This window comes from Monopterus albus, unplaced genomic scaffold (genome assembly GCF_001952655.1).
Source record: "Monopterus albus unplaced genomic scaffold, M_albus_1.0 scaffold171.1, whole genome shotgun sequence".
NCBI lineage: Eukaryota > Metazoa > Chordata > Actinopteri > Synbranchiformes > Synbranchidae > Monopterus > Monopterus albus.
The window spans coordinates 774,989-802,692 of NW_018128051.1; the positions used below are offsets into that span (position 1 = coordinate 774,989).

A 27,704-nucleotide genomic window follows, 5' to 3' on the forward strand; every position below is an offset into this window, starting at 1 on the left:
GAGTGTATTTACAGGACAGCTGCATTTTCTAAAAGGCATTTTCATTGCCTAAGTTGACATTAAAGGTCCCCCTTCTTCCTTTTTGGGCTGTACAGGTGAATCTTCCATTAAATATAAACAACATAAGTAGAAATCCCCTAGGGCCAAATGATTGAAAAGGAATATGGAACCAAATTACTGTGTTTTTTTGAAAGGAAATGATCTGGCATACAAAGCAAACACATTTTCAGACTTTATAAACATTATTTTAGAGAAATTAAATGGAACAATTTCTGTTGTGCCATTTTCCCAACATGGATAAATCCCCAAGCTATTTTGGAATAGGTGACTATTCACACTGATGGTTTGTAATTTCTCTGGGCTTCAGCTCATGAACTCCAGATCAGATAAGATGATTATGCAAAATTGTCCCATCAGTCATCACTGCCTCCAAGCCAAAAAACAGGTGGTTGACATCATGGTTATTAGGGCATATGAGAGCAGCTTGTCATGCCAAAACACACACGCACACACAGATAATAGCTATGTTATTGCACAGCAAAACACAATAAAGGTCTAGATTAAACTGTTAAACATGTAAACAGTAATACTATGTCTGCAGCTGCTACACACTTCATTTATCCCTCAGCAGTTGTAGATGTGCCTTTGAGTTTCATACTTTTACTGCAAATCACAGTTAAAGTGTCACAACAGGGATTCACATTGATTCACTGTGTTTCAGGAAATATTGTAATTTACATGGTGCTGTATTCAGATGCCACATCTGTCAGCAATCTTCTTTCTTCTTCTTCAGTTGTTTAATAAATTCCCCAGAAAAACACGTGTTCTTTTTTATTTGTTCATTTGTTTATCGCCCCTTGCTTTTCAACATCCTGACTTTTGTTCCTCATATGAGCCATGGTCCAAAAAGCATCAGGAGCATCACTGAGACCAAATGGTTAATGCCAAGACCATGCTTGCCTGTCATATCCCTGTTTGTCTCCCCATACTTTTTTCTAGGTTTGGCTAACAAAAACTGTTTCCTACATTCCCTATAAGGTGACTCAATAGCATCTTTTGTTTGCCCTTCTCTGAATAAACATCCACAGCCTCCGAGCTCTGCACCTAAAAATTGCAACCCAGGCTTTTTTGAAGAAATTTAAAGTTTCTATCAAATCTGAAAGAATACTGATGATATCTATTTCATTTGCACTGGTGCATTTATGTGAAATTACAATGCTGACCCTTTATACAGTAGACGTTATTAGCTATAAAAATTCTTTCTAGGATCCCTTTAACTCCCCTGACAAATATTTAACTAAGTAAATTAAGGCTAAATTACTAGAGATGAAAACATATCCTTTATTGTCTTGATGACTCAGCAACAGCTGTTTTATTCAGAGTTCTGGTACTGTTAGCCTTGTGCTTAGAAAAGTAGGCCTGTTAAGAAAAGCCACAAAATCTGTCAAACATTTTCAGACTGGCTTAGTGAAACATAATGTGTTCTGTAACCCATTCTTTGTGTTTTAAGATTGTGTGGTCAGAAGTTAAAGCAAACTAGGTGCAAACAGCACCGACCTGCAGGCTGCTAACCTGTCAGTCAGTGGGTCGAGGGTCACTCAGCATCTGGGCTAAGTTATGCTGCATCCTTTGGACACAGAGGAAATCTCTACCATCCATCTTGATGTCCTGACATGTGGTGCCTGTTGACTGCAGCGCCCAGCTCAGCAGGTCCCTGCGGACACAACACATGTACTGCCATGCATCACGCTCAGACATCCAGAGCATTGAGCTGCTGCTCAATAAGTCTGTGGACAGGCAGCACAGACAGCGAGGTACTGACACCTCTCAGCTCCAGATGGGATTTGAGTTAAAAAGCAACAAGAGACTTCAACAATGGCTCAGATTTTATGTCGTGCGTTTCTATACTGCCCAATCCAACTGGCATTTCTCACCTTCATCTGGTATGTAGTCATGCAGAGCTGTGGTTTTATTTGCACACGTTTTGTTTTTATTAATATATATAGCACATCTCTAAGATGTAGGCCTCCAAAGTAATGCAATGTTGGTAGGTGGGTTGATTTTCATTTTGTGTTGCTTAAAACTTTGAAACAGCCAGTTTCAATACTTCTTTGTATTTCTTTGTAAGTAAGTAATATAAAACTTCTGGTATTGTGGTTTGGGTGTTATATGGAATGATCCGGACCGTGTCTCTGGAAAGATACATTACTACTGAATTTTTTTTATTATAATTTTCCAATGCAGTCAGTACCACAAATGAAATTCCATTCACTTCCACTGTACTGGTGTTCCTGAAATAAAGGAAAGGTGGTGGATTAACACTGAAAAATGGAAAGTTTTGGTCCTACTGGGTATTCATCTTAAACCTGAGCAAAGTAAACCACAGCTACTGTATATGCATAGCTCCATATTACTCTGTTATGTGAGATCATGGTTTTTGGAATATGGGTGGACTGACCTTTTTTACAGACATCCAGCTGAAAACAGGAGTAGATGGGAGTTGGTGCAACGTTTACACAAAGTGCTTTATGGCATGTCTGGCAGCAGGTAGAAGCACATCCAGGTTTTAATATCTACCCAGTTATTGTCATTTGATTTACCTTCTGTTGAGCTGTGTCTCTGCTTCAGCATGGATTCCTCTTGACAGCGCCACTGAATGTTTTTACATGCTGTCTAACTGTGTTATCTTCAGTCCCAAGAGCAGATAACAGAGAAGCGTAGCGACTGCCTTCAAAGCTACTGAGCTAACTGAGCCAGAGCGACACACGCTCCAAAACTATTTAATCAGGAGCTTTTCTCTGGGCCTTGCTGCAGACCTAAATCAGTGATATGCACTGAAAGCAGACATTGCTGTTTGTGTGTGTGTGTGTATGTGTGGTGGCAGTGGTTGGGGGGGTGGGGGTGTTTGTTTAGGCTGCCCGTCTGTTTCACTGGGTCAGGCTCAGGCTCATGCTGGTATACAGTAATTCTGTGGTGAGCCTGCTGAAGATCTGCTAAAAGTTTTTAGGTTTTCCTGGGGCCCCTTGTGCTCCAGTCCGGTGAGTCCTGCAGCTTAACCAGTCAAATAATCAAATGGAAGATTTAAGGGCACAATGATCAAGTTATTAAAAAAATGCCTGTTCTCCAACGATCCACACAAACAGCATGTTGGAGACCAGAGCACCAAGTCGTTTTTATTTTCTACCTATCAGATAGTCTACCAGCATATACCAGCTGTATTTACAGCTGTGTCCAGCTCACGGTGTTTCATCCTCCTCTGTGGAATTTCATAACAGAGAGAAGAAGTGACCAGAATGATTATAGGCCAGTTTTTTACTGCATGAATGACATCATGACTGTAGATCACAGAATCGTATGGTTTTTGAAATCCTCCATACACTGCGCAGTAAATCACACTTTAGCTGTAGCGTGCTGGCCAAGATTCTTGGCTAAAATTTTGGATTCAATGCAGAGGAAAATGGAAGGTCAGTGACAGGATGCCTGCATGCAAGAGCACACAGGCACATACATACTCACATAACCTGTGAGTGAAGTATAGTAGCTGCCTTGCAGCTTTAACCAGCACATTTCACCTGGTGGCCTTACTACCTCGAGTTACATCTGACAGGTAACCTATCAAAGAGGCTGATTGCTTACTGCTGTACTGCCATTAAATGAACCTGACATCACCTGAACTTCATTTCTGTGGCTAGTTCTTGGTTGTTTTGTCATTATTTTTGCTCACATGAAGATTTTTTGTTAAATAATGTAAAATTTTGGGGACACAGTATGTCACTTTCTTGCTGAGAGATATTTGAGAAGACTGATAGTGCTCCGTATATTAAATATGAATTTAAAGCCAGGAGACAGTTAGAATGCTGGAAAAATAATGAAATACAATTACACAAGTTTTTATTTTCACCTGTACACTGAGTCAGGCTACTGTAGCTATTTGCCCAGTTTCTATGCTAAGTTAACCTGATCATCTTCTGGCTGTAGCTTCATCCGTTCATCTATCCATTATCTACCGTACACCACTTTCCTGAACAGGGTTGCAGGGAGGCTAGTACACCCTGGACAGGTGGCCGGTCTAGCACAGGGCTGACACGTAGACAAACACCCTCACACACTCACACTCATTCCTAGGGGAGTCGCCAATCAACCTAAGCTGCATGTCTTTGGGCTGTGGGGTACTCGGAGAGGGCTGTATCATCATACTTAAGAAAAAGACAGAGACGTAGCCACCTTCTAATCTAAAGTAAGAATGCAAATTAGAGTATTTCCCTAAATTTTAAATTATTGCCTTAAGAGTAAGGTTTGAAATAAACTCCAGTGTTTGAAAAAAAGAAACACCTGCTCTTACAGGTACAGTAGATATCAATAACAAATGAAAACAGTAAAGCCTTTGCACTCCACAATCCTTTTACACAGGAAGCGCAGTTAATGAGGGAGAGTCAAAATATTTTAGTGCAAAAACAGACTGTTTCCACTAAGCAGAAACCATTTAACATGCATTTCTTTCTTCTACCTTCATAGCTTACACAATCAAAAAAGAACATTTTTCAAAAACAATCTGACAAAAAAATAAATATTAGTACAAAAACACAAACAAGTTTTTTCAAGGTAATGGCCACTACTGTAGGAAAACTCCCGGTATGATCACAAAGGCAACAGGTTATGTTTCCCAACTAAACACCAACTCTTAACCTTTGTAACAAGCAAGCTTGAAACTGGTAAACAGTTTTTATTCTTACCCTCACCTTTCACAGTGTCACATTGTGAGGAAACAGACCTGTGCAGGCATGCCTGGCACTTTACATGACTTTTTTAGCCGTCAGTTGAAAACATTTTTTGAGCCACTAGCTCGTAGCCACACCCATGTGATAATGTACAGTGTTGACGTGCCCTATACTTACCCAGCTCACCACAGAGCTCTGCCCTGCAGTTACGGCTGACAATATGGCCCTGGTGCTGGCTTTCACACAACACACAGACTAACGCTGCACAGATGCTGAGACTGTGTGGACTGTCCCATTGGTTGGTCTCTACGCGTCACTGTATGTAAAGATTTTAAAATGGGAACATGCATAGGGTTTGTTTTCTTGGTGACATATTTGGTGCTGGGCACAAATGTCTGCACGGTTTTCTGTGCTGAAGAGGGGTCTAGCTGCAGTAGCAAAGTTTGTCCAGAACTTGATGTCGTATTTTCATCCTTTAATGTTTTGTTGATGGGGTAAGAGGTGTGTCCAGACCAGAATATGTCCCAGGTGTGGCTAAACATCATAGTGTAGCAGCATTTTGCCAATTGAAAAATGAAGAAAAAAATTAAACTACTCAAAAAGAAGACCCTCGGTTCATATGACATGCCTGTAAAACTGTTGAGAGAATGCCTGTCTTCACACACGGTTCATTATTTCTGTTGATTTTATAATATCTTTAAATTATACCAATTTAAATAGTAGCAAAACTTCCACAGAGCCTAGAGAAGTTCTGTCTACTGGAATAATCTGTATGTAAAGTCTAAGAGACAAGCAAGCAGGATAGAAAACGGGAAACTAATTTGTTCAGTGCTGTACAGTATGTACAATAGACCACACAATGCAGAAACAAACTAGGAAGGCGAATAGCTTTCACTGGAGTGAATGGACTCCATCTTTGCATGATATGCAGCTCTAATAATACATTCATGGATTATACAGTAGTGTGTTCCTGTCAGATCTTACAGATCATAATTACAAGTGGTAGAGGAAAAACCTTTCACATTTCAAGTCAGAGATTTCTGACAGTTTGTCTTATTCCAAAAGCAGCTACACATTGATTTCTGCTTTCAATTTTTAACTCACTGTTACAAACTTGTAGCTAACTTGGGTTTAATTTCTTCTAGTCTCTTCTAGTTACAATACATGGCTAACAACAATTCAGAACAAGAGGTTTTCTTTTTATTCTCATTCTGCTAATATGTCTATGCAGCTTTCATATAGTGCAGTCCTATTCTAGTTTGAGAACAGCTAAGATTAGGGCAAGTGGCTATAGTGGCATTTGTTTATTGAAGCTACAGTGCTGCAGTCAATTTCATCTGGGCCTGTGCCACCCCAGGACCTGCCTTGGTCAGGTAAGCACTTACTTTTGTATATTCATCCATGGTAACCAGTACTGCTGATAACTACTCTATCCCTACCCAGCTTAACGTTGGTCATTATTGTAATGTAAATACATTCTTCAACTTTATAAGTACAGAAGGATATTTCATACAGGAAATGTCTACTTTAAAATGCAAAAGCCTTTCCTAAACTTTGGACAGAATCACTCAGAGCGACACAAATAAAACCTTGCATGTAACTTATCTTTAAAAGCAATTTGCACTGGTTTTTAATGATGATGTCTGGGGGAGTTTAGTGACAGACTCAGAGCAAGATACATCCCATGTAGGTGAGTTAAAAGGCCATTTGAAGAGCAGCTATTCTAGTCACATGTATTCTATCAGTGATCCAGTGCAGTGCTGAAACTATGCTCTGTATTCTCTGCTGGAACAATGAATGCAACGCCCTCCTGGACAACTTGAGAAGTCAGGTATAGTGACTTTGACCTGAGACAGAGAGAGGATTAGCTATTGTGAGAAACACAAAAACAGAACGCCTATTAAAGGAGACAAGGCAGAAAGTCTGAGGAAACACATGCACTGGTTTTAAACACATTGAATTTCACAAGGTCTGAAGGAAATCTTTGTTATCCCATTGTTAACTCTAACCAGTTTGTGCTTGTTAAGTCTCAAAGTGAGACTATGGTTATTCAAAAAACATAAAATTCTTTGTCTTATAAACTTGAATTTATAACAAAATTGAGCTTTGTTCAGTTTAATATGGCTGCTACTTTATTTGGTCAGACATGACCAGTAGCATATGGTGGCTAATGCTAGCTAAAGTCAGCTAACTTTGGGTAGATATTGGTGTGTGACTTTTTACTTATACTCTATCTAGCACAGGAATTAGGATTGTTTAACTTTAGAACATATTTATTTTATACTTCTTCCTTAATAACTGTTTTGTTCTTTTTCTGGCAAACTTTTTTATTGTCATTTATTTTATTTACTTATTGTTTAGTTGGTTATTTTGTCTCTTGCTTTTTGTGGTGTATTTTATTGGCCCATAAGGACATTTTTTAAATGTTTTACATTATTTGCTGTAAAATCTATTCCTTAAATTGTTGTAAATTTGGATTGGCTTCATCACATGCAACCCAGTTTTCCTTTTTATATTCAAAAACACATCCGTTCATGTGTTAACAGTGAATAATCCTCAGAGACTCAGGAGCAGAGGGGAAGTGAAACAAATCCTGTCTTTGAAGCAGTCGCCGCAGGTCGTCACAAAGACTTCACCTAGGATTACAGAGCTGAACAGTCACTGCAGAGCTTTGTACGGCTGTCTTACCTTCCCACAGCCACAGACCTTACACAGGTGGGTAGGAATGCAACACAGTGTATGTCATTCAGGGACACAGGTGTGTACTGTGTCTGCATGCAAGTGAAAGAGAATAGATCAGGTGTTCCCTTGTAAACCATGAGCAGAATTCCCATACATTTGACTGCCATTCAGGATTAGACCATTACTGTACATGTGGCTGATACTGACCTGTATAAGTATAACACATATTGCAGATATGATTAAAGTTCCTGGAAAATATGTAAAGAAACAAACAAACAAAAACAAAACAGAAAGAATGTAAATTTTCAAAAAACAAGAAAAGAAAATAGTTGAATGGAAAATATGACAAATAGCCTACAAAATGCTGCAAAAAAACACAGTTGTCTAACTACACATTTATGGTTTAACTGAGTTAAGAACTGAATCTATTTCACAACATAAAATTATTATGCCCTAAAAGTGTATAATATTTAAAATAAGTGAACAAAATGAAGCTACAGGCAGAGTCAAACCACAGCAATTATACTGTAGTTTGGTCAACTCTGAACAAAAGCAGTATAGCATCAGAGCTGGTTGAGATAGCAACAGCTAGCCTAAATGTACTTCACATATTTATTTTCCCTAACATTTCTTTAAAATTAAATAATATAAATTTTGATTGAATTATATCTTGGTAATTTAGTGAGTAATCTCACAGTGAGACAGCAGCTCAATGAAATATCTTGAAATGAAATTTAAAAAATTAAGGAAGAAAAAGAGAATATAAAACTCTGGCTAATGCTAACTAGCATAGCAGAGAAGCAGTTACTGCCATTTCAGCTTTTGGTTATATTGGAAATTATGCAATATGGTGTAGTCAAGATACTTTTAAATTGCTTAATCACATTTATTATACAATCTTCAGTAAAAGTGGATAAACAAATTGTTAGCTAGCAAAACAGAAATACATGTAATATGAACTATGGACTGTAAATAATTAAAGTATTTCTAGTCAAAATGGCACAACAAAAGCTGAAAGAACTTTTTAGATTTTTATTTTCTCCTTGCATTTCAGAAAGATTATCCAGGGACAGAGTGACAAAATTATTTTGCACACAAATATGAGCGTTTTTGTATAAACCCAAGCACACCAAAATCTGTCCCAAATCCTGTGAGTCTTGTACACACAGAGAAAAGAGCTCTGTATGGTACACATTAAACAAAGCAAAGCAAGCCCACATTATTGATCACTTTGATGGCAGAGTGACATTTCTTGGATTGTTTTTCAACATCACCGCGGATCAGTATGGAGCAATGCTCAGAGAGTAGAGAAGGGTAAATGATCCTTTCTCTGTTTAGAGACTCAGGGAAAATTGACATACTGCCAGGTTGGAGGAGGCCCGGGTCGATAGATATTGTCATCCCCTTCAGATCTATCATCCATATGGATGTGCTGCCATGTAGCATCTCACTTATCTTTCAACATATAAAGTGAAGATGCCAATATTTTATGATTTATGCTATAAAGCATATATTGTCAAAAACTATTTTAGGAAAATGGGTTTAGTATCCGGCAGTGTCCATTTCAGAACAGTCTGACACTTAAGGCTTTGGTGATCAGTATAAACTTACATTCAAAAAAGGAGATGCCTGGATCATCCAGTTAATTTTATGGCTGGAATCTGGAAACATGAAGAATTTAACATAATAAACATTTGCTGCAAAGGAATCTCTTGAGTTTACTTTAAAACTTTGAAATCTGTCACATCTTTCCAGAATACATAGACAGAAATCCCATGTTCCCAGAACATATGGCTAGTGCCAAGATTTCTTTGGGAACGCAGATCACAATTTGGACTTGAAAGTAACTCCATACTGTGTCACAAAATTCGTGAGCAATAGATCCAGTGGCAACATATTGAGTGCATTAGTTTGGATTTGGAGAAACCTATAGAAATTTAGTTGAAATTCTGTAAGCTCCAATAAGGCATGTGGTATTTTTATGCCTTTACACGGGAGAACGCTGTGGCCATAGGATATGTTTACAGGTTGCCCATCTGTCCATACGTCTGCTAGTCTGGCCCATTCTTGTGAATGCAATATCTTAGGAATGCCTTGAGGGATTTTTTTTTTCAAATTTGGCATAAATGTCCTCTTTGATTCAAGAATGAACTGATTGCATTTCACTGGTCAAAGGTCAAAGTCACTGTGATTTCACATTTGTCCCATTCCTGTGAATTTGGCTGGTTGGCTGAGGCATACAACCGTCAAACAGTAATTCTAGTTAAATTCTGTAACACTGAGGCTATTTAAAGAGAAATTTTAGGGCAATATTAGGATCATGTGGAGTTCAGCAGTTAAGTAAAGCTGTACAGGAGCCTTTTTAGTTTGTCCTTATCCACAACAATTCATTATGCTGCAATCTTTCTAGTATCAATACTGTACTTACATCAGAATCCAAGTATTCTTCTGAAAGTAAAAACTAAGTGTCTAGGTTTTTCAGTGCAGCAATATACAGTCCCTCCATATACCAGCATCGTGAGGGATCCAGTCATTTTATCTCTGTGTTAGTGCTGAAAATGTGTCCATAGATTTATTTGTTTGTTTGTTTGCAAGATTCAGGAACAAGTAATTAAATTTCCCAGGTGCATATCAAGCCACATCAAGTCAAACACAACCTTACTGTTATCTCAGCCATATACAGTAGTTTAATAACATCCTGCTTGGACCATATAGTGCAACACAAATAAATATCAATAAACAGACAAAACACAGTAAAAACCATAATAAAACCCAATATTGCAAACATGGTAAACGGAGCTATCACTATATAAGTTTTATAATTAACTAAACTAAAACAGATTTTTTGTCATGGCTATAATGATTTAACAGTTTCCCTGTGTACTACTGAAGTGAAAGTACATGGGAAAACTGATGATGGTCTGAGTCATGTTTACCATAGTTTACTGTGGTCTCAGATATGCACACATGGGCACACACACACACACACACACACACACACAGGACTGATGGCACCTGTTGGCCAGGAGTGGCTGGCTCTAAGGGGTTGTGTGGTCAGGGGGGCTAGCAGACAGCAGGTGACCACTTGCAACATGGAACTTAAACTCAAATGGAGTGGATGTGGTCATTTTAAGTGGAAATGAAGGGAAATTACATCCCCAGTATGCAATCAAAAACTAATATCCCGCCTTCATCATGACATTTTCTTCTCTTCGGTGCATTAAATACAATTAAACTAACGACTATATTTCTCCAAAATTGCTTTCAAAATAATAGGAGAGTTTCTCCCTCCCTGTCAACTTGGAGAAGGTGCAATGCGCCTGTTAATTATTTTCTCCTTTGTGGTAGGGGCTGAATGGGGGGGGAGGCGTGTGTCTGATAAACGGGGCGTGAGTCTGGCAGTCATACGGGAAGGGGTGTTGAGGGTTTCCTATAGAACCGCTGCCAACGCTCCACGGGAGCGCACAGAAGGCATTGAGCGCTGCGGAACATAATTCACAGCCACCTTTCAGCTGAGCCTCGCTGGGACTTTGCTGAAGTTATCGAAAAAATATATGCTGGTTGTGAAGCCTCGACCAGCTGAGGAATCCAAAGAAAGGCACATGACGAGTAAGACAAGCTGAGAAACATGTGGAGCTTTTTGGCGCGCGGGGGAGAAGTTTTACGCCACTTGCCGTTGTGGCACGAACGCACTGATTTTTTTAGAAGCGTTATCAGTTTGAGTGTCTAATAGTATGAAGTCCTTTGATATGGCATGTTTCTTGCGTTGTGTCTTCATGCTCAGCATTGCGACTCATGGGATGTAGTAAATGGAGACCTGCATTCAACTTTGGACACCTGAAGGCGCAGTCCAAGCTGTCCGTCTTCTTTACCATGATCATTCTCTTCACTTATCTTTTTTACTGCCTCAACGGATACTGTGACTCTCTGTCTAGACCCGTGTACGACCAACAAAATAATCCTCTGAATAGAATTATTTTAAATGATAGACAAGAAGCGTCACCGGAGCAGCTCTGCGCGTGTAACGCGTCCCCGACATCGTTTGTCAGGGAACAACTGTCGGACTTGTCAAACAGCGATGTTCCGTCTAACAATATCTCTATAGCAAATACTTTTGGGAGCAAAAAGTTTCCTCAGGCCATCATCATCGGGGTGAAGAAAGGTGGCACACGGGCTCTTCTGGAGTTCTTGCGCATCCATCCGGACGTGAGAGCCGTGGGCGCCGAGCCACACTTTTTCGACCGCTTTTACGATAAAGGACTGGAATGGTACAGGTAAGCAGATTTTCACTTGATGGTATAAAATTCCATGTATTAAAATCACTTGTCTGTTTCACAGACAGGAAAGTGAATCCGTAATGAACTCTTCAAAAAAGTTCAGGTCAGAAGTCATGGGCGCCTAATTAGGAGTTGCAGCTGTCACCTGAAACCAATTTAAAGTTGGACGTCGACAGTTCCTTTCTCTCCCTTAAGAGCTGCATGAAAATGTTTGAGTCTTTATTCATTAAGCTGGTCAATTCGCTCAAGGCTACAAATATACATTAATGTGTTATTTAAGATTAATGAATTTAAAAAATTACTGATAATATCCCTGTAATATGGTTCCACTGTAGGAGATACATTGAATTTGGCCTGGTGTTAATGTACAGTATTAAAATCGCCTCATACTGTACAAGTAGACTGGGCCCCTGTACAAGAAGGGCTCTGGATTATCTCTCTTTATGTGCAGCAGCTGGATTAAGCATTTTTATTCTGCCAGTTTGTTGGAGTAGATAGTGTCTGATGTGCAGTACACAGTCTTTTGTTTGTGGGCAATTTGTCATGCAATATGTGTATAAAGACTATGTCATACAGTTTTTTTTTTTTCATTCAGGAGATTTAGGTTTAGGTGGCATTTTCATGACGTGCTCCTCAAGGGTCAAACATGATCCCTTAATTATTATGGATGTTTCTTTTTCCTTTACAGTTAATAATCAGACTGAGCATGATATAACAAAAAGACAATCACTGTTAATTAGGACACATAAAGTATGTTTCTGTGCAGACACATATGTCATCTCATGCTGGTGTGATCAGTCCGTCTCCTCTCTTCATTAATATCTCTCAGCACCAGTGAGATGCTTTGCTGATAGCTCCCAAAGATGGCAGCATATTCAGTCCCCTGCCAATAAATTGCTGTATATTGAGCTGATACTCTGCCTTGCTAAGTGTCAGTGTTGGTCCCCTGAGGACCTTTGTCATTACCTATACCTGATTACAGAGGGAGGATGGGTTTTTGTGGATGACAAATTAGATTGTTGCATGATAAGCAGCATGTTGAGAAACATACTCACATTTACACATTTAAATTAACAAATAAATTGGATGCAAGAGAAAGAATGTTTTTAAGTGGGTGTGATGAGAAAAAGCTTTATTTTTTGCCAGACATACCTGATATCAGGTAACACAGAGATGAGAGAAAAAAAAACTGGGAGGGACAGAGGACAAAGCATTGCAGTGGAGGAATGAGGAAAAAAAGATCTGTGGTATAAATAACAGTTGAAGAAAGAGATGAGAGGAAGAGAGACAAGAATGTGGAGGCGTGGCAGGAAAATGTGCAGTGAGAGAAGAAGACAGAGAGATGCAGAGATCGATACCGCCGGGTATGATCGGTTTAGGCTCAAGTGGAACAGTGCCATCAGATATCAAAGTATGCGTGTGGAAAAGTATTGGTTTGCTTTCACAATACTGTGCATGTCTTTCAGGAAGAGGTTGGGGATTTCCTGCTACTGAACATGCAAGCAGCGGCAAAGTGTTTGATGCTAGGGGTGATGGTACAGTTATGAGTAATGGGGATAGCAGTTTGTTGAGGCACTTCAACTTTCAGTTTCATACCACATGTGTTTATATATTAATAGCACTGAACCTGCTGAAAAGGCTTCAGCACACAAATGTTAGTTTCACTTAAGTAGTTGTAATGTTAGAAAAATAGCTGTAATCAGTTTTCAAACATGTAAAAATCTGTCAGGGCCAGATTTATAAAATGTTAATGCAGTGGTCAGGCTGGGGCACGAACTCAGAGAGGGGTGGCACGTTGAGGCAAATCATGCCAAGTACTCTACAACAACACAGTTGGAGAACTGAATACAAATATCATGATGCATACATGATATAAAAAGTAAATGGGCTGCACTTGTATAGCACTTGTCTACCATACCTGGAAAAAGCACTTTACAGATTCTGTCTACTGTCATATAGGACAAATAAAAGAGGAAACTTGTCACATTTCAGAAGCTTATAATACAACTAAATAGAACCAAAATTATTATACATCACCAGAAAGGATTCCTGTTTTGTTGATCAGCTAAATGGTTTATCGACAGGAGAGCTGTTGTAGACATGTTATGAAAAAGTGAATCTACAGTATAAAAAACAAAATCCTGTATTTGAATGTTTCATAGCTCAAAGAAAAATGTTTATTTACCCTACTTCACAAATTTAGTCTTTTTTCATTTTATTATTACAGTATTATCACCCTCCTATTTTCAGGAGTTGTACAGGGGTATTTAGGGAAGCATAAGGGTTCAAGAGGTTAATTATGAGAAGGTTGCTAGGATCTGTAGTTTCTCTCAAGAAGAACTGAACACTAGAAGGGGTTCAGCTGAAAACACCAGTGACCTTTAAATGTACCTTAAACAGATTTCTGTTCATAGGAAACTGGCCTTGTACTCTTTTAACACAGACATGGCATATTCACCTCTCCTTTGCGCTTCCTCTTCTGTTCTCTTTTGAAATCTTAATGACATGTATGTTTTAGCTCCCTCCTAATCCGTTAACAGCTCGTGTCAACACCGTGTGAATTGGACCGGTGTAATGACAAGTCAGGCATTAACACGAACAGCTCAGGGACATACGGACAGGGTAAGAGGGATTAGGGCCCAGCTGCAGCTTAACAAGGCCTTAAAAAGCATCTGCCAACACTGATCCCCCCAGCCACTTCTCACCCCATATTGCCAGTCCATGATGAGCACTTCAGTTGTCATATACATCAACCTTTTAGTACTACAATATATGGGAAGCTTATTGCACCAGGGGCTGTGTAGTTCTCTTGCTTTAGGGCGAGTTATTGAGACTTTTTTAATGAGAAGTTTAGTACATAAAGGTTCAAAATATAGAGAACGTGAAGTCACCAATCAACTTAAACAGCCCATGGCAGGCCTTTCCTTGTTTTCTGACTTATCTTCAGTGTTACTACAGTGAATTATTGTTTAATATATGTTTAATCTTGGGTACCTCTAGGTTAGCTTTGCACCCATCATAACTCCAAATAGAATGTAATTATTTCAGAACATGCAACTGCCTGGAGATTATGCTCATTCAAGGAGATTCTTAAACTATCACTTAATACTTAATTTTGTTAGAGAACAAAAAGTCTTGTGAGCGAGAGTTTGCATGATGTGTATAAACAAAGTTGCTTCTGCATAGAAGTACTAGAACATATGTTCACCTCATTTTTTGAGTTTTAGGTCACATCTAAGATGATAATTCACCACTGTAACATTGTAGATACATCAAAAAACAAGGAAAAGCATGTCATGGCCTCTTTAATTTACTGTAATAATGTGTTAAATATTGTTAGACATATCTCAACACGTTGCACAGTAGCTTATGAAGACCCTCTGACTCCGCTGTGCCGTTCATCCTTCCCTTTCTGGTCTCCTTCCTATTCCATTATTCCAGGTATCATATTTTGTTCTAAAAAATCGTATTCATTCTATGTAATTGCATGTTAAGTACCCACTGATTCATATGCATTAATCTGAAACTGAATCATACTGTGGGAAGCCAAAAAAATCATATGAAACTGAAGTGGAAAGTATCACTTAAACATTTCTTCTCTGACAGAGGTCTTCTTTTCAAAGTGCTGCCTGTGTCTTTGAGCTCAGAGAGAGAGCCTTGGCCCCTGTCTTCAGCTGGTAACCAAGTAAAACATACGGACATCCTTAAAGGAAGCATTTGGCAAATTGTATGAGAAGAAATGCTTATATGTGGAAAAGCCTTGGCTTTGCCATCTGCTGGAAACAATTCTGTGGTTTAGTGGTGGAGAATGAGGGTTTAGACAGCCATGGTGTGCTAGTGAGTGAGTGTGAGCTTGGAATCATTCACACCGCTGCAGCCCTACCTGAAGTTCATCCACTCCCCCCGTTCTCAGTGTCTCTCCACCTTTTCTTGACACTATAAATATCCCCTACGTATAAATGTCATTTTCCGAGATCAATCATCTAAAATAGGCTCTTCCTATTGATCCCCTTCTTGCAGCCTTTATCACACTGTTGCAGCAGAAATGAATTAAGTTCTGAATATTCAATCTTGTTGACAAGGAGCTATTACTCCCTTCCTCCACTGACATTTATACGCCACAGTGTGAGTGTAGCTGGAGTGGATTTATTGGCTTGTTCAGGTCACTCTAACTGTGTAATGTAAAGCCATTGAATATGTTCGTGCTCCAAGAGCCTCTTTATGCTTTCTCTCCTCTGTGTTTTTCTCTCTCCTAAATCTATGCCCTTATAGACTCATTCCTTTATTCTAATAGTCTTCTCTCTGAGGAAGCATGTCGTACATTGAAGCTGAATGCTGGATGTGCAACCTAGACAGGAATGTCCAGGTTTTATTTCCTGTTAGACTTTCCTACCAATCACAGGGGATTCCCTGGTCAGATTTCTGTCTGCTCACATTCATGCACATTGCAGAGCAATTGACTAAGGGTTTTGGGGGCTTTAGGGGAAGAATTTGTAAAAATAGGAAATGTATAGATCTCTGTGGAAGAAAGGAGGCTTTGTGCAAAAGACAATGCTTTGCCAGCATCAGAGTGGGACGTAAAAACCCATGAGTTATATCCATGAACATGAGCAACACTATTCAGCAGATCTATCAGACCTAATAAACAACAAGACATGCACTCCTGTGCAGATTCAGAGGTATTTTTGTCAGAATTAACACATTATGTAAATTAAGTTGGAAAACTACAAGGATATAATTAAGCATGACTTGATAAGTCGGTGTGGGACAGGTATAGATTTTTACTCTATGAAAAAATAAATGATTCAACTTAGTAATTAATATTTTGACAGCTTGTCTTGGGACGACCTTTCTCCTCGCAGCACTCCATGTGTGTTCCACTCAGCAATAATTGCACCAGATGACTGGTGAGAGGATCACATAGGAAACCTCACCACACTTCAATCACAATAACAACACACAGATACAGAAAGTCTGTGTCGCTCATCACTGTGACTGATTGTTAATTTTAGTCTACTGGGCTTCAATGCCAGACTGTCATGCGGATTTTAATTAAAAGACTCGAGACATGCTGTTATTTTTCTTCAGCCACAAACTCATAAGAGCCTGCCTTTCCTTGTTAAACACAAAGATCAGGACCGTCAGGTTTAATCGACCAAAACAAAATAATCCTCTTTCTATTTCCTCCACCCTTGTTTGCCTTATTTCCTGTCAGCCTCTTGTTCTTCATCCTCTCTGTGCTTTGTGTCTTCAGTTTCAGATTATTGTGCAGTATAGGCCTGATGTTCTAATACATTTTATGTCACTTTATACTTTTTGCTTTAATATGTTTGACTATTTAAATTCAAATTAATGCTGTCACTGATAATCAGACATTTCCTGATTAAACACCACAACAGCATTTTCACAGTACTTCAAGTTCGTCTTAAACAATGCATATGCACAACAGAGGAGTGCTTGGACACTGTATTTATTCTTCCTGTCCGTTCTCCTCCTAATACAATTCAAAGGTGAGGATCCTCCCTTTGGGTTTCACCACACAGTGTTTTCTTGGTGAGTTCCAATATAGAAGGGAAGGGATCTCTTCATGGCCAGTACAGACAAAAATAAAGTCTGTTCTGTTGGCACATAGAGTTTTGTGAGTGTTGTTTTAAAACAGACTTTGGAAAATATTAACCTCTTCTTTAAAGTTGTGACTCCACCTCAACAAGTGGCAACATTAAACTGCTGCTTACTTAATGCATAGTAATAATGACACAGTGATTCAATATAAACTAATGCAGTCTATACAGTAGTCCTGCAATAAAACCTTCTTTCATGAAGGTGAAAACAGTATCTATCTATCTATCTATCTGTCTGATATGTTATAATATGTTGTTGTAAAAGTAACAAAGGAGTATTGCATTACAAAATGTGTCCTCTAAATATGTATAATATACTAAAACAAATTAAAATCTTTATGTTATATAGAGTATTTGGAATGTATTTCAAAGTAGTAAATTCATAAACATATTTTAAAATATAGCCCCTTTTCTATATTTTTATGTATTTATCATATTCACTGTATTTGAATAGAAAATTATTTTGATTATTATTGTTCATGCTTCATTATTTACATATGATGCAAAGCATATGTTCAATCTTTGAATGGATTTTGAATAATTTAAAAATATGTTAGTAAAATTATGTTTTTTAAATAGATGTTAATATGCTCTACTGTAGGGCTGCAGTTATGTGTTATGTTCATTATTACTTTATCAGATAATGATTTAATCTGTAAAATGTCAGAACATGCTGTGGCAAAAATGAACCCAAGATGACATATTCAGATGTATTATTTAGTCTAATCAACAGCCCAAAACCAAAGATGTAATAATAAAATATAACATTCACATTTCAGAAAATGGAAATATGAATTTGTGGCATTGTTGCTTATAGAAATAACTTTAACAATTAATGGATTATTAACATATTTTCCAAATAATTTCCTGTCAGTGACTATTCATCTAAGTTTATAATTGCCCATACCAGAATAACCTGAGATATTTACTCCAAAGGCCTGACCAATATTACATTTAAACTAAAATGCACTGAGTCATTCATTTCCATACTCATCACTCTATCTTATCTTACTAATAGACCAATTATGTGACCATCCTGACATCACTGAGGTCAAGATGCAAAAGGAAGGAAATGTCCCTCTGTAACCTGCCCGTCTCCCCACCCACATCTGACTGTCCATCCCTCCCTCCATCCTGTGTTCAGGAGATTGGATGAAGGCAGGGTGAGGCTCCAGAGGCCCCTGGCAACTTGGCAATAAATCCACACCGTGAGCCTGGCAGAAACACAACTGTTGATTTTCCCATTTGACAATTCAGGAGTGCTTGGAGCAATCAGTGGCAACATGCACATACACACACCCATGTTTCCTTACACTCACACTTGCTCATACTGTATAGACACAAACATTCAAACACACACAACAGGTTTTGTCATACTATCAAAAAGATATGATCACTGAATCCCCTGTTCCTGTTCTTCATATTTTACTCATTTGGATTTTGGTGATATTGTTGGTGAAGGTGCTCACTATCATCGCTGTGATATTTTTGCCCTTCCCAGGGATCATCTGTTGCTTAATCAGTCATGAGTTCATTCTTTCTTTGTTTGTGAGTGAAGTAGGTTTTGTACTTAGGTTTTCTGAAAAAAAAAAAAACGTTCAAACGTTTAAAGCAGTAGGACAACATATTTGTTTTCTTGCCAGCAGTTACATGAGAAGACTGATAAAACTCTCATGTATACTAAATAACCTGGCTCTGTATAGAGGTAACAAAATCTACTCTGTTCAATTCATACAGAGTAAAATGTAGAATGTGAAACAATTCCTGGAATACAAATTATTCTTACTGTTCAACACTTGCACACTGTATTTATTTAGTCAGACAGTTGCAAGCAATGGTTCAAACTGTTAGCTTTGTTGAAATTCACACATAGGGATTGCCCTCTCAATTTAGCGCTGCCCTGGTTTGTCAGAGGAAACTCTGACTGCTCACTCAGTCACCATGCACTCTCAGGCCCTGCGTTGTCTCTATTAAAGTGTTATGCCTGTTTTTTTCCTCCTTCAGCTAGACACATTCTTCAGCTCTTTCCTACCGACCTACCCTACAGATGCAAACCTCCTGGGTAAAAATACCCATCACCACCCTGGTGCTTCTGCCAGACAGTAACCTTCAGAGTGTATAAAAGTCTGCCACACACACGCACAGAAGCCAGAGACGGTAACATGAATTGTGGGAATATCGGCTTATGTAATATAGATATTGTATAATATATTGCACCCATACTCAGTGTTGGACACAGTTTTTGCAGATCTTAAAAACTGTTGAAAACACCAAATTCTGTTATTTCAAACAAGGCCCTACACGGATATCAGAAACCTTTCTAAAATAATTTTTCGTGACCATCATAGACAGCAACATTATTTATGCATACCCATTCCATTTTTTGAATGTGAAGTCTGCCATCAGACTTGCAGTAAACACTGTTACTGCCACTTCTTACCGTTTCCAGGAAGCTCTCTGACTCATAACAGCACAAGCCGTTTTTAACAAAAGTGAACACGTTATTTTTCATTGATTAATCCATTCTATTTTTAGCTGCTTATTTGCATCCATGTCACATTAAATAGTGCATTATATTACTTGGAAGTCAAAAATGCAATATAAATGTCAATAAATGAATGTACTGTATGTGCTATTAAAAAGGTCTTAATTTCATGAATATTGCAGTGACCTAATAGAAGCTTAAAAGTAGTTAAAAGTATTCTCCAACCATAATTGTCCTCCTTATAGGAAAAGCCTTCGTCTGGATGCAAAAACCTCTGCAATGAAAACCATTACCATTACGTTAGCCTTAAACTCTCCTTTAGCAGCCTGACAACCAGAAATTTACTTAAAAAGATCATGTGTATAAAGAGGTTTTCCGTGTTTTACATGGCAATAGATACATCTAAGAAAAGACTAAATATTGGTTAGAAACAGCATCCGACTAATATGATGTCCTACCTCCAACAAACACAAAGAGAAGCAATACTTTACTTCCCCGCTTATTGAGCTGCTTACAGTCCCCGTTGACTTGTAATCAGCCCACTGAAGCTTCTCAGCCCTGTAGTTGCCATCAATAATGACAAATGTCTCCCTCCACACAGCAGGGTTTACAGAGCCTTGATCACACACAGGGAAACTGTATCTATCTTCATTTGTCTGTCTCTAGTGCTGGATATCAATTTGTTTTAAAATTATTTCACACATGTCAGATACATTCATAACGGTCTCACTTTGTAGGACGCAGTAGAGACCAAATGGAGGCTTTGAAGTTGTAAGAGAAATGTGGAGTGGGAGGAAGAGAAGGGGGTGGGCAAAAGCGTGGAAAAAAGAGAAGACATGAGGGAAAAGGAGGGATAGAGGAAGGATAAGAGGGTGGAAACAAAACATGTATGAGAATGAACTCTGCACATGGTGGCATGTTGCATTACATGATCCCCATGATCCCCGGTGGTCTCTCTGTGAATCACAACCATCTGCCTCTGACCTTCGGGGTGGAAGAGTCCATTTCCGCACAGCACAGGCTGGTGAGGATTAAGGGGGTACAGGGGTCTGGCCTCAGGCCCAGCAGAGCCAGTATGGATCACAACTTTCAGAGCCCTAGACCGTGGGACCAGAGGGAACCATCCTAAAGCCAAAACACTTCCCTCATCTCCACTATACGTGTACATGCACACACATTCTGAGATCTTCATTGTTCCCAGATGTGGATCCAGGCTGTGGAAGGCATGTTCAGATGCTCAGGGTGTGCGTGTGTTTGTCATAGTAGAAGGCACAGTGAGATTAAGATGGCTGGTTTGCAGTGAAAATGGATAGTATGTGTGCTTCCCACTGGAAAAGCAATAATAACCACTTTGTTTACTGCACCTGCAGGTGCCCCTTTTAATTACAGTCACATTTGAGGAGCAATTTAGTAGGTGAACCCCTTCATTCCTTCAGTCTGTGTTTTAAAGTCAGAGCTGCAACTACAGAAACAGTCAAGCTGATTACTGTTAAAAAGGGGGGAGGGGGTTCTGTTTTCTGCCACAAAACAGTTTTATGCCCTTTTACATTATTTTACCCCAAAAATCACCATACATAATGCTTTCAAATGCAGATATTGAACTAAATGCAAGGGGCAATGCAGTATCTATAGTCCTTTCAGCTGTTTTCATTAATATTTTAATGCATTTAAATGTTTCTATATAGTTTAAAGGGCTACTTCAGTGATTTAGAATTGCGCTTTCACAAAGTTGTGACTTGTGAGAGACAAATTTTAAAATGTACGGTCAAACTCTATGTAGCTGAGGACAAGATATCCTTATTTATTTATTTATTTATTTTGCTAGTTTCAGTCATGCTCCAAAGTCACATTTTCCTACATTTCCCATAATTCAGCTCAATAGCATTTTTTGTATGACCTCATCTACCTTGTAAAGACCCGTCTTTAGTACTATTCTGTTAAGCTAGGCAAATTACCCTTTAGTAGGACAAGTTAACCTTTAGCTGTTTTTTCTCCATTATAACTGGATTTAGCAACTACACTATTTGTGTGACAGCAAACTGAATTACCAAGATGTAGGTTAATCAAAGTTAATGTTTTTCAGTCACAGGTAGTAGAAGGCAAAGAAACTAAAAATACTTTTTGCTCAGGCTAGCTGTGGTGAGCTCACCACTAGCTAGCCTAAACTCAATATAGCTGTGTGTCTGTTGCAGTGAAATAAGCGAGTCGGCGAGTCCAGACTTTACCAAGCCAGAGTGCAGAGTGCGGTTTGGCTTGGTCTTAGCCCCATTTTGTTGTTACTGCAAATTCTGCATATTGTTTTTATGGAGATTGTACATTTCTATGGCATAAGCTAATCATTTTTATTAAGTAAAAATGTCAGAAGGTATTAACTCAGCTTTCACCAAATATGTACTTATCTTGGTATGGGGCAGACATGGAAAATGCCATTCAGATATTGTGTTTGTCTACTACCACCACATGAAATAGGCCCTGCTTCTCTGCTGTTACGTTTTTGTTGAGGGCCTGACGTAGGTCAGCATACACAGCTTGCTGATGTGTCCTCATATTCTAGTCATAAACAGTAGCCTATTAGCCTACTTTTGCCAACAAAGGCCCTAATAAAGTTCAGCCCACCCACACAGACTAAATGTGAGTGTGTGTGAGCAGATAAACTCACATCTGCACCACTTTCTAACCCAGCTGTGTTCCTGCTCCGGATGCTGACAGTAAAGGTGTGATGAAAACAAACACCAGGTTGCTAGATTTGCATACAGTCTTTTTGGAAACCATGCAGAGGCAGCATCCCACACACTAACATCAGATTTATGTTTGATGAGGGACAAAGAGGTTAGACACTACTGAACAGTGGGGTCAGACTTATGAGGATTTCATACCCTTTTTGAGTCGCTGTTGTTTTTCTTCTCTACATCTGTCCTCTTACCTCTCATTCCCTCTCCTCCTACTCCTGCCCACTCGGCTCCTTGCTCTTCTTACCCTATTCCTTCTCTGTTTTATCCCTTCACCTTCCTCCCTGTACTTGACAGCTGTGCAGCCTCCTTCTGTGCTCTCTGTTTTAGCCAGGCTGCTCTGTGATTACAGGCTAGTGGTCTAAAATATAAATACAATGTCTATGCACTCAACCTCACACAGAACACCATGGCTTCCATTAGACTGATTGGATAAAATTAAACATCCCTTTAGTGCTATAGGCACAATCACAAGACACTGGAAATACACTGGCACCTCTGTTGCCTTCAAAGCCGACTGCGGTGTCACGGCCTGCAACCACAGAGAAATATTTAAAAAATCTACAAGGATCTTTTGTGTTTTCCTGCTAATTGCATATTGTTGTTTGGTAGTTTGTTTTCTCATATTTCCTTGGTAGGAGAAAGTTGTTCCATGATCTAAAGCATCCACAGTAACCATCAAGTTTAAGTTCAGGTCCCTTCAGAGCAAAGAGGTTATTTCTAGTCATACAGGGAGAAATTTATTTTAAAAGAAGCAGATTCTCCTGACAGTAATTTTAAAGGACACAAGTGCATTGCAGCCAAAAATATGGTGATTAAAGGAAGTAACTCTCCTTTTTTCTCTACTGGAAATATTCACTTAATTGCTTAGGCATGTTCTGTGGTAGGAGTCATTCTGGGCAATTAAGGAAGAACGGGTAGATGAGGATGCACTAAAACAACATGCAATGGCCACAAAGTCCATATTAGAAATTTTGCTTATTTTTTATGGGATTCAGATTAATAAAAAGTACATCCACTCATGTCATGTAATGACCAGAGTTAAGCCCATGATCCACAGGCTCAGAAACCTGATTTCAAAACAACAGGCTGTATCTTCCATGTATGCTTTGGCTTAAAATGCTCACTGTAATTCAACCCAATGTAGAGACAAAACCGTAGTGTTTTTGTATAAACTTTGCCCCCTTTGGTATTTGCTGTGATTTTCTCAGTTTTGTTTTGCCCCAGCCCTGTAATACAACTCAGAGGTTTCGCATGAATACCATCCGTTGTGTATTTGGTGTTACCCTTGTAACTTCATGCCAGGGGACATGCTGGACTTTGAACCTAGTGTTGTGTTGGATTAAAGAGAGAAAGAGAGGAATGGAGTCAGCTCCATCACCACACACCAGAGCTCAGAGCCTCATAAGCCCTTCACTTACAGACCAACCACGTAGATGCCGACCAAACTGTCACCACATGCCTTCTGAGGAGGGAGCTTTCACAGTTTCAGCACTGGCAGCCCTCACTGCTTAGATTTCTATAACAAACTCAGAATCTTCTCTTTATGTTCAGTGAAAGGGGCTGTATTTTTTTTTAAAGACAGAGACACTGGCATGTTATTAGATTCCATTTTAGTCACTGTAGTATTTGAATGATATAAATGACACGAGACAGGGTTACCTTTCACTCCCATTTTTCTTGTTTTATATACAATCCGCTGTGCCACTTTATACCAAATTTCAAACACAGCAGGCTTTAGTTATGGCTTGCTGAAATTTCTGAGGTACTACTATGTCTTCTCAGCCTCTGAGCCATCTAAGTAGGGTTAAAGATCAAGAGGAAACAAGCAGCCCAGTCCTCTAAAAGCAAAAGTGTACCTAGAATATGGCATGTTATGGAACACTTCTGGACTTTTGCCAGTTGTTACTAATAAGACTACTGTTAGTTGGTTAATCCCAGTTTATTCCAGCTTTGGTGATCTTTTTGTGCCCATCATCATCATTTCTGTTAGTTACAATAGCACTATACTCAGTTGCTGAAATCTGGAAACATGGTGTCAGTTTATAACAGAGTAAGAATGTTCAAGGAACCAGATGATCAGACAGATTGTAAATAAGATACAAGTTTCACTATTTAAACCACTTTGGATGGATGGAGCAGTGAGGTGTGCCAAGGATATGAAGTTTTAAAGGCACGTCAGAGGGGGCTGAGCTGAATGATGAAAGTATCAAATAATATAACTAATTAGTCTTTGTTGAATGAAGTCCTGTGAAGACCTTCTCAATTAGTCAGACGCAATAAGTACAGTTAAAGGTATAGTTAGCATTTCTCGGCAAAATTAGCAAGAGCAAGCTAGATTATGAAAGTAGACAACTGAAGAAATCCCACCCTTTTGTTCTGACTTCTCTCCAAAGCACAAATACGACCACCATGGTGTCACTTTTCAGCCCCTTTTGTTCTCTCAATGTTAACTCTGGTTTTACTTCTTGCAGCATCCAACTTATTTTTAGTTGTAACTTTCTCCAATACAGGCTTCCGTTTGCAATCAAAAGCTGCTGTGAGTACCTTCTCTACCATAGCTCACTAGCTTTAGTTATAAATACAAAGCGGTAGCCCGTCTGCCTGCAATGCCTTGTGGGAGACTTGGCTCCCACAATGTGTGCAAGAGCAGAGTGCGCACAAGTAGAAAGTTAGGCTAACAGACAGGTAGGTCTGGGACCTACTGGTTTTGCTGGGACTGAGTAAAACTACTGGTCAGGTTGTTTTCATCCCCACTGCTGCCACAGATGGCGAATTTTATTTTTCATTATGTGCATTTAATGTATTTATTGCCACTGGGATAAAAAGAGACTTTCATGAAATGCGACCAAAAATGCCAGCACTACCTTTAAGTTCACTACATTTTCAAACGAAGGAGAAAATAAGAAATTAATGTGGAAAAGGTCTTGTAGCAGTATCCTTTCCAGAGCTGCTGTAAGACTACAAACGAGGAATACAATGAAGAACAAGAGGAGAGGGAGAGTCCAGGCGGTTATGAGCCTGTTTAGGAGGAGGCAGGGGATGAGAGGAAATTACTTTTTTGAGGTTAATACAGCCTTGCGGTTTTCCAACAGTAGCTCACAGACTCCCTCCCAGTCTGTGCTGGCACGATCACTCCATCAATGCCAGCAGCTAATGTCATGTTTATCTCCCTCTAATCAGAGATTTAGCTAACTAATTACAAAGCAAAATGAAAAGTCTTCCAGGGGAAATGAGGAATCATTAAAGGAATGCACTGAGAATTATGAGAATTATGAGGAAATACAGTATTTAATTTTTTTTCTTAATACATAGATGTTATTTTAGTAATACGGAGCACATGCTGGCATTTTCTCAAGTATACTCCCCTGGAATGTTTAGAGTACAGTTTTATTAATAGCATCTGTCTTTCTTTTTCTCCAGGAACCTGATGCCTCGTACACTGGAGGGTCAGATCACCATGGAGAAGACCCCTAGTTACTTCATCACCAAAGAAGCCCCTCGTCGCCTTTTCTCCATGAGTCGCCACACTAAGCTCATTGTGGTGGTGCGTGACCCTGTGACCCGGGCTGTTTCTGATTATACTCAGACTCTGTCCAAATCTCCCGGGCTCCCGTCCTTTCAGAACCTGGCCTTCCTCAATGCAACCACGGGTCTCATCGACACGTCTTGGAGCGCTATACGCATCAGCATCTATGCCAAGCACCTGGAGAACTGGCTGCGCTTCTTTCCGCTCTCACGCTTTCTTTTTGTCAGCGGCGAACGCCTTGTGACGGACCCAGCGGGCGAGATGGGCCGGGTCCAGGATTTTCTAGGACTCAAACGTGTGGTGACAGACAAGCACTTCTACTTCAACCAGACCAAAGGTTTCCCCTGCCTAAAGAAGCCTGAGGGGAGCAGCAGACCGCGTTGCCTGGGGAAGTCAAAGGGTAGGCCCCATCCCCAGATCTCCTCTGAGGTCCTGCTTAGGCTCAGAGACTTCTACAGACCCTTCAATTTCAAATTCTACCAAATGACCAGCCTCAATTTTGGCTGGAATTAAACTGCTACTCACCAAAGCTATTGACAGCATTGTTCACCCAACTACAGTACCAAGACTAGACAGGGATAACTTGAAGATACTGCATGTTACCAAAGCTTTTACTGTGCAAAATAGGACTTTCCTTAATTTTCTAAGCTAAAAATCACATGCTCCTGCATTCTCCTACATTTACAGGAGCCATGCTAACAAGGTTTATAAGATGCCAGGGTTGTGTGATGGTCGCAAGCCAGACTTGCTTAAAGCTAGAACTTCCAGGACTTGGCATCGTGAGTTCCAGAAGTATGCTAAGCTGTCACTGCTGTCCAAAACACTTCACAGCACATAGCCTCTGTATTGAAAATAACAACAGAATGAATCCAACGCTTCAATGAAATGTGTGTAATGTTAAACTGAATGGCAAAAGAATAATATATCTTGACAACTGGGCAAAGCTACGATAAACCAAATGAAAGAGTGGAGGTTTGAGAGGGGCATGGGAGCTATGCCGCAAAAGCAGCTCAGATGGCAAAGAAAGAAGCAAAGAGTTTTGAAATATGCACATTGGTACAGTCAAAATAAAGATGTGCATTCCTGAGACGCAGATAAATGATTCATAATCATTTAAATCCTCTCTGCATTGTTCAGTTAATTTGCCGTTATAAAAAGTTTTCTTTTAGTATAAGCTCCTTTTCTGGATGATTATTATTTTGTTAAAAATTAAAGATGTAAAAAAAAATAAACACACAATCTGCTATGTGCTGTAAATGTGCTGTTATTTATGCCTGTTTAAAATGTTCTTTACTGTATACATGTACTTCATTTAATTGACACTCACCACAAATGATATACATACATGCAATTGTATATTTCTAAAAGCCTAATTTATATGATGACAAATTATTGTTAAAATGTTCTGTCTGAGACTTTTGTATTTGAAACTGTGCTGGAAATTCTGACTAAAGCTTTTATTCTAAAAGGTGTTTAAGGCTGATTTTTGCACTGTATTGCTGAGAACCACTCGGTTCATACTTGTATTTATTCCAAACAAACAGATACTGCTGTTGCTAGGAATACACAACCACATCTGTTAGGCAGATGATTTCTCACTGGAAGAAACCAACCAAACAAGAGGTGATTAAAAAAGAAAATGTAATTAATCATAATTGTTTTA

At 39.1% G+C, this 27,704-nt stretch overlaps 1 protein-coding gene across 1 annotated transcript; it reads left to right on the forward strand.

Annotated features, from left to right (window-relative positions):
* The first annotated feature begins 10,851 nt into the window (after positions 1–10,851).
* Positions 10,852–27,191, forward strand: LOC109969214 (heparan sulfate glucosamine 3-O-sulfotransferase 6). The gene is made up of 2 exons (XM_020615936.1): positions 10,852–11,674; positions 25,936–27,191. The coding sequence occupies exons 1-2, from the start codon at positions 11,196–11,198 to the stop codon at positions 26,552–26,554; spliced, it is 1,098 nt and encodes a 365-aa protein (XP_020471592.1). The 5' UTR covers positions 10,852–11,195; the 3' UTR covers positions 26,555–27,191.
* Positions 27,192–27,704: the final 513 nt, after the last annotated feature.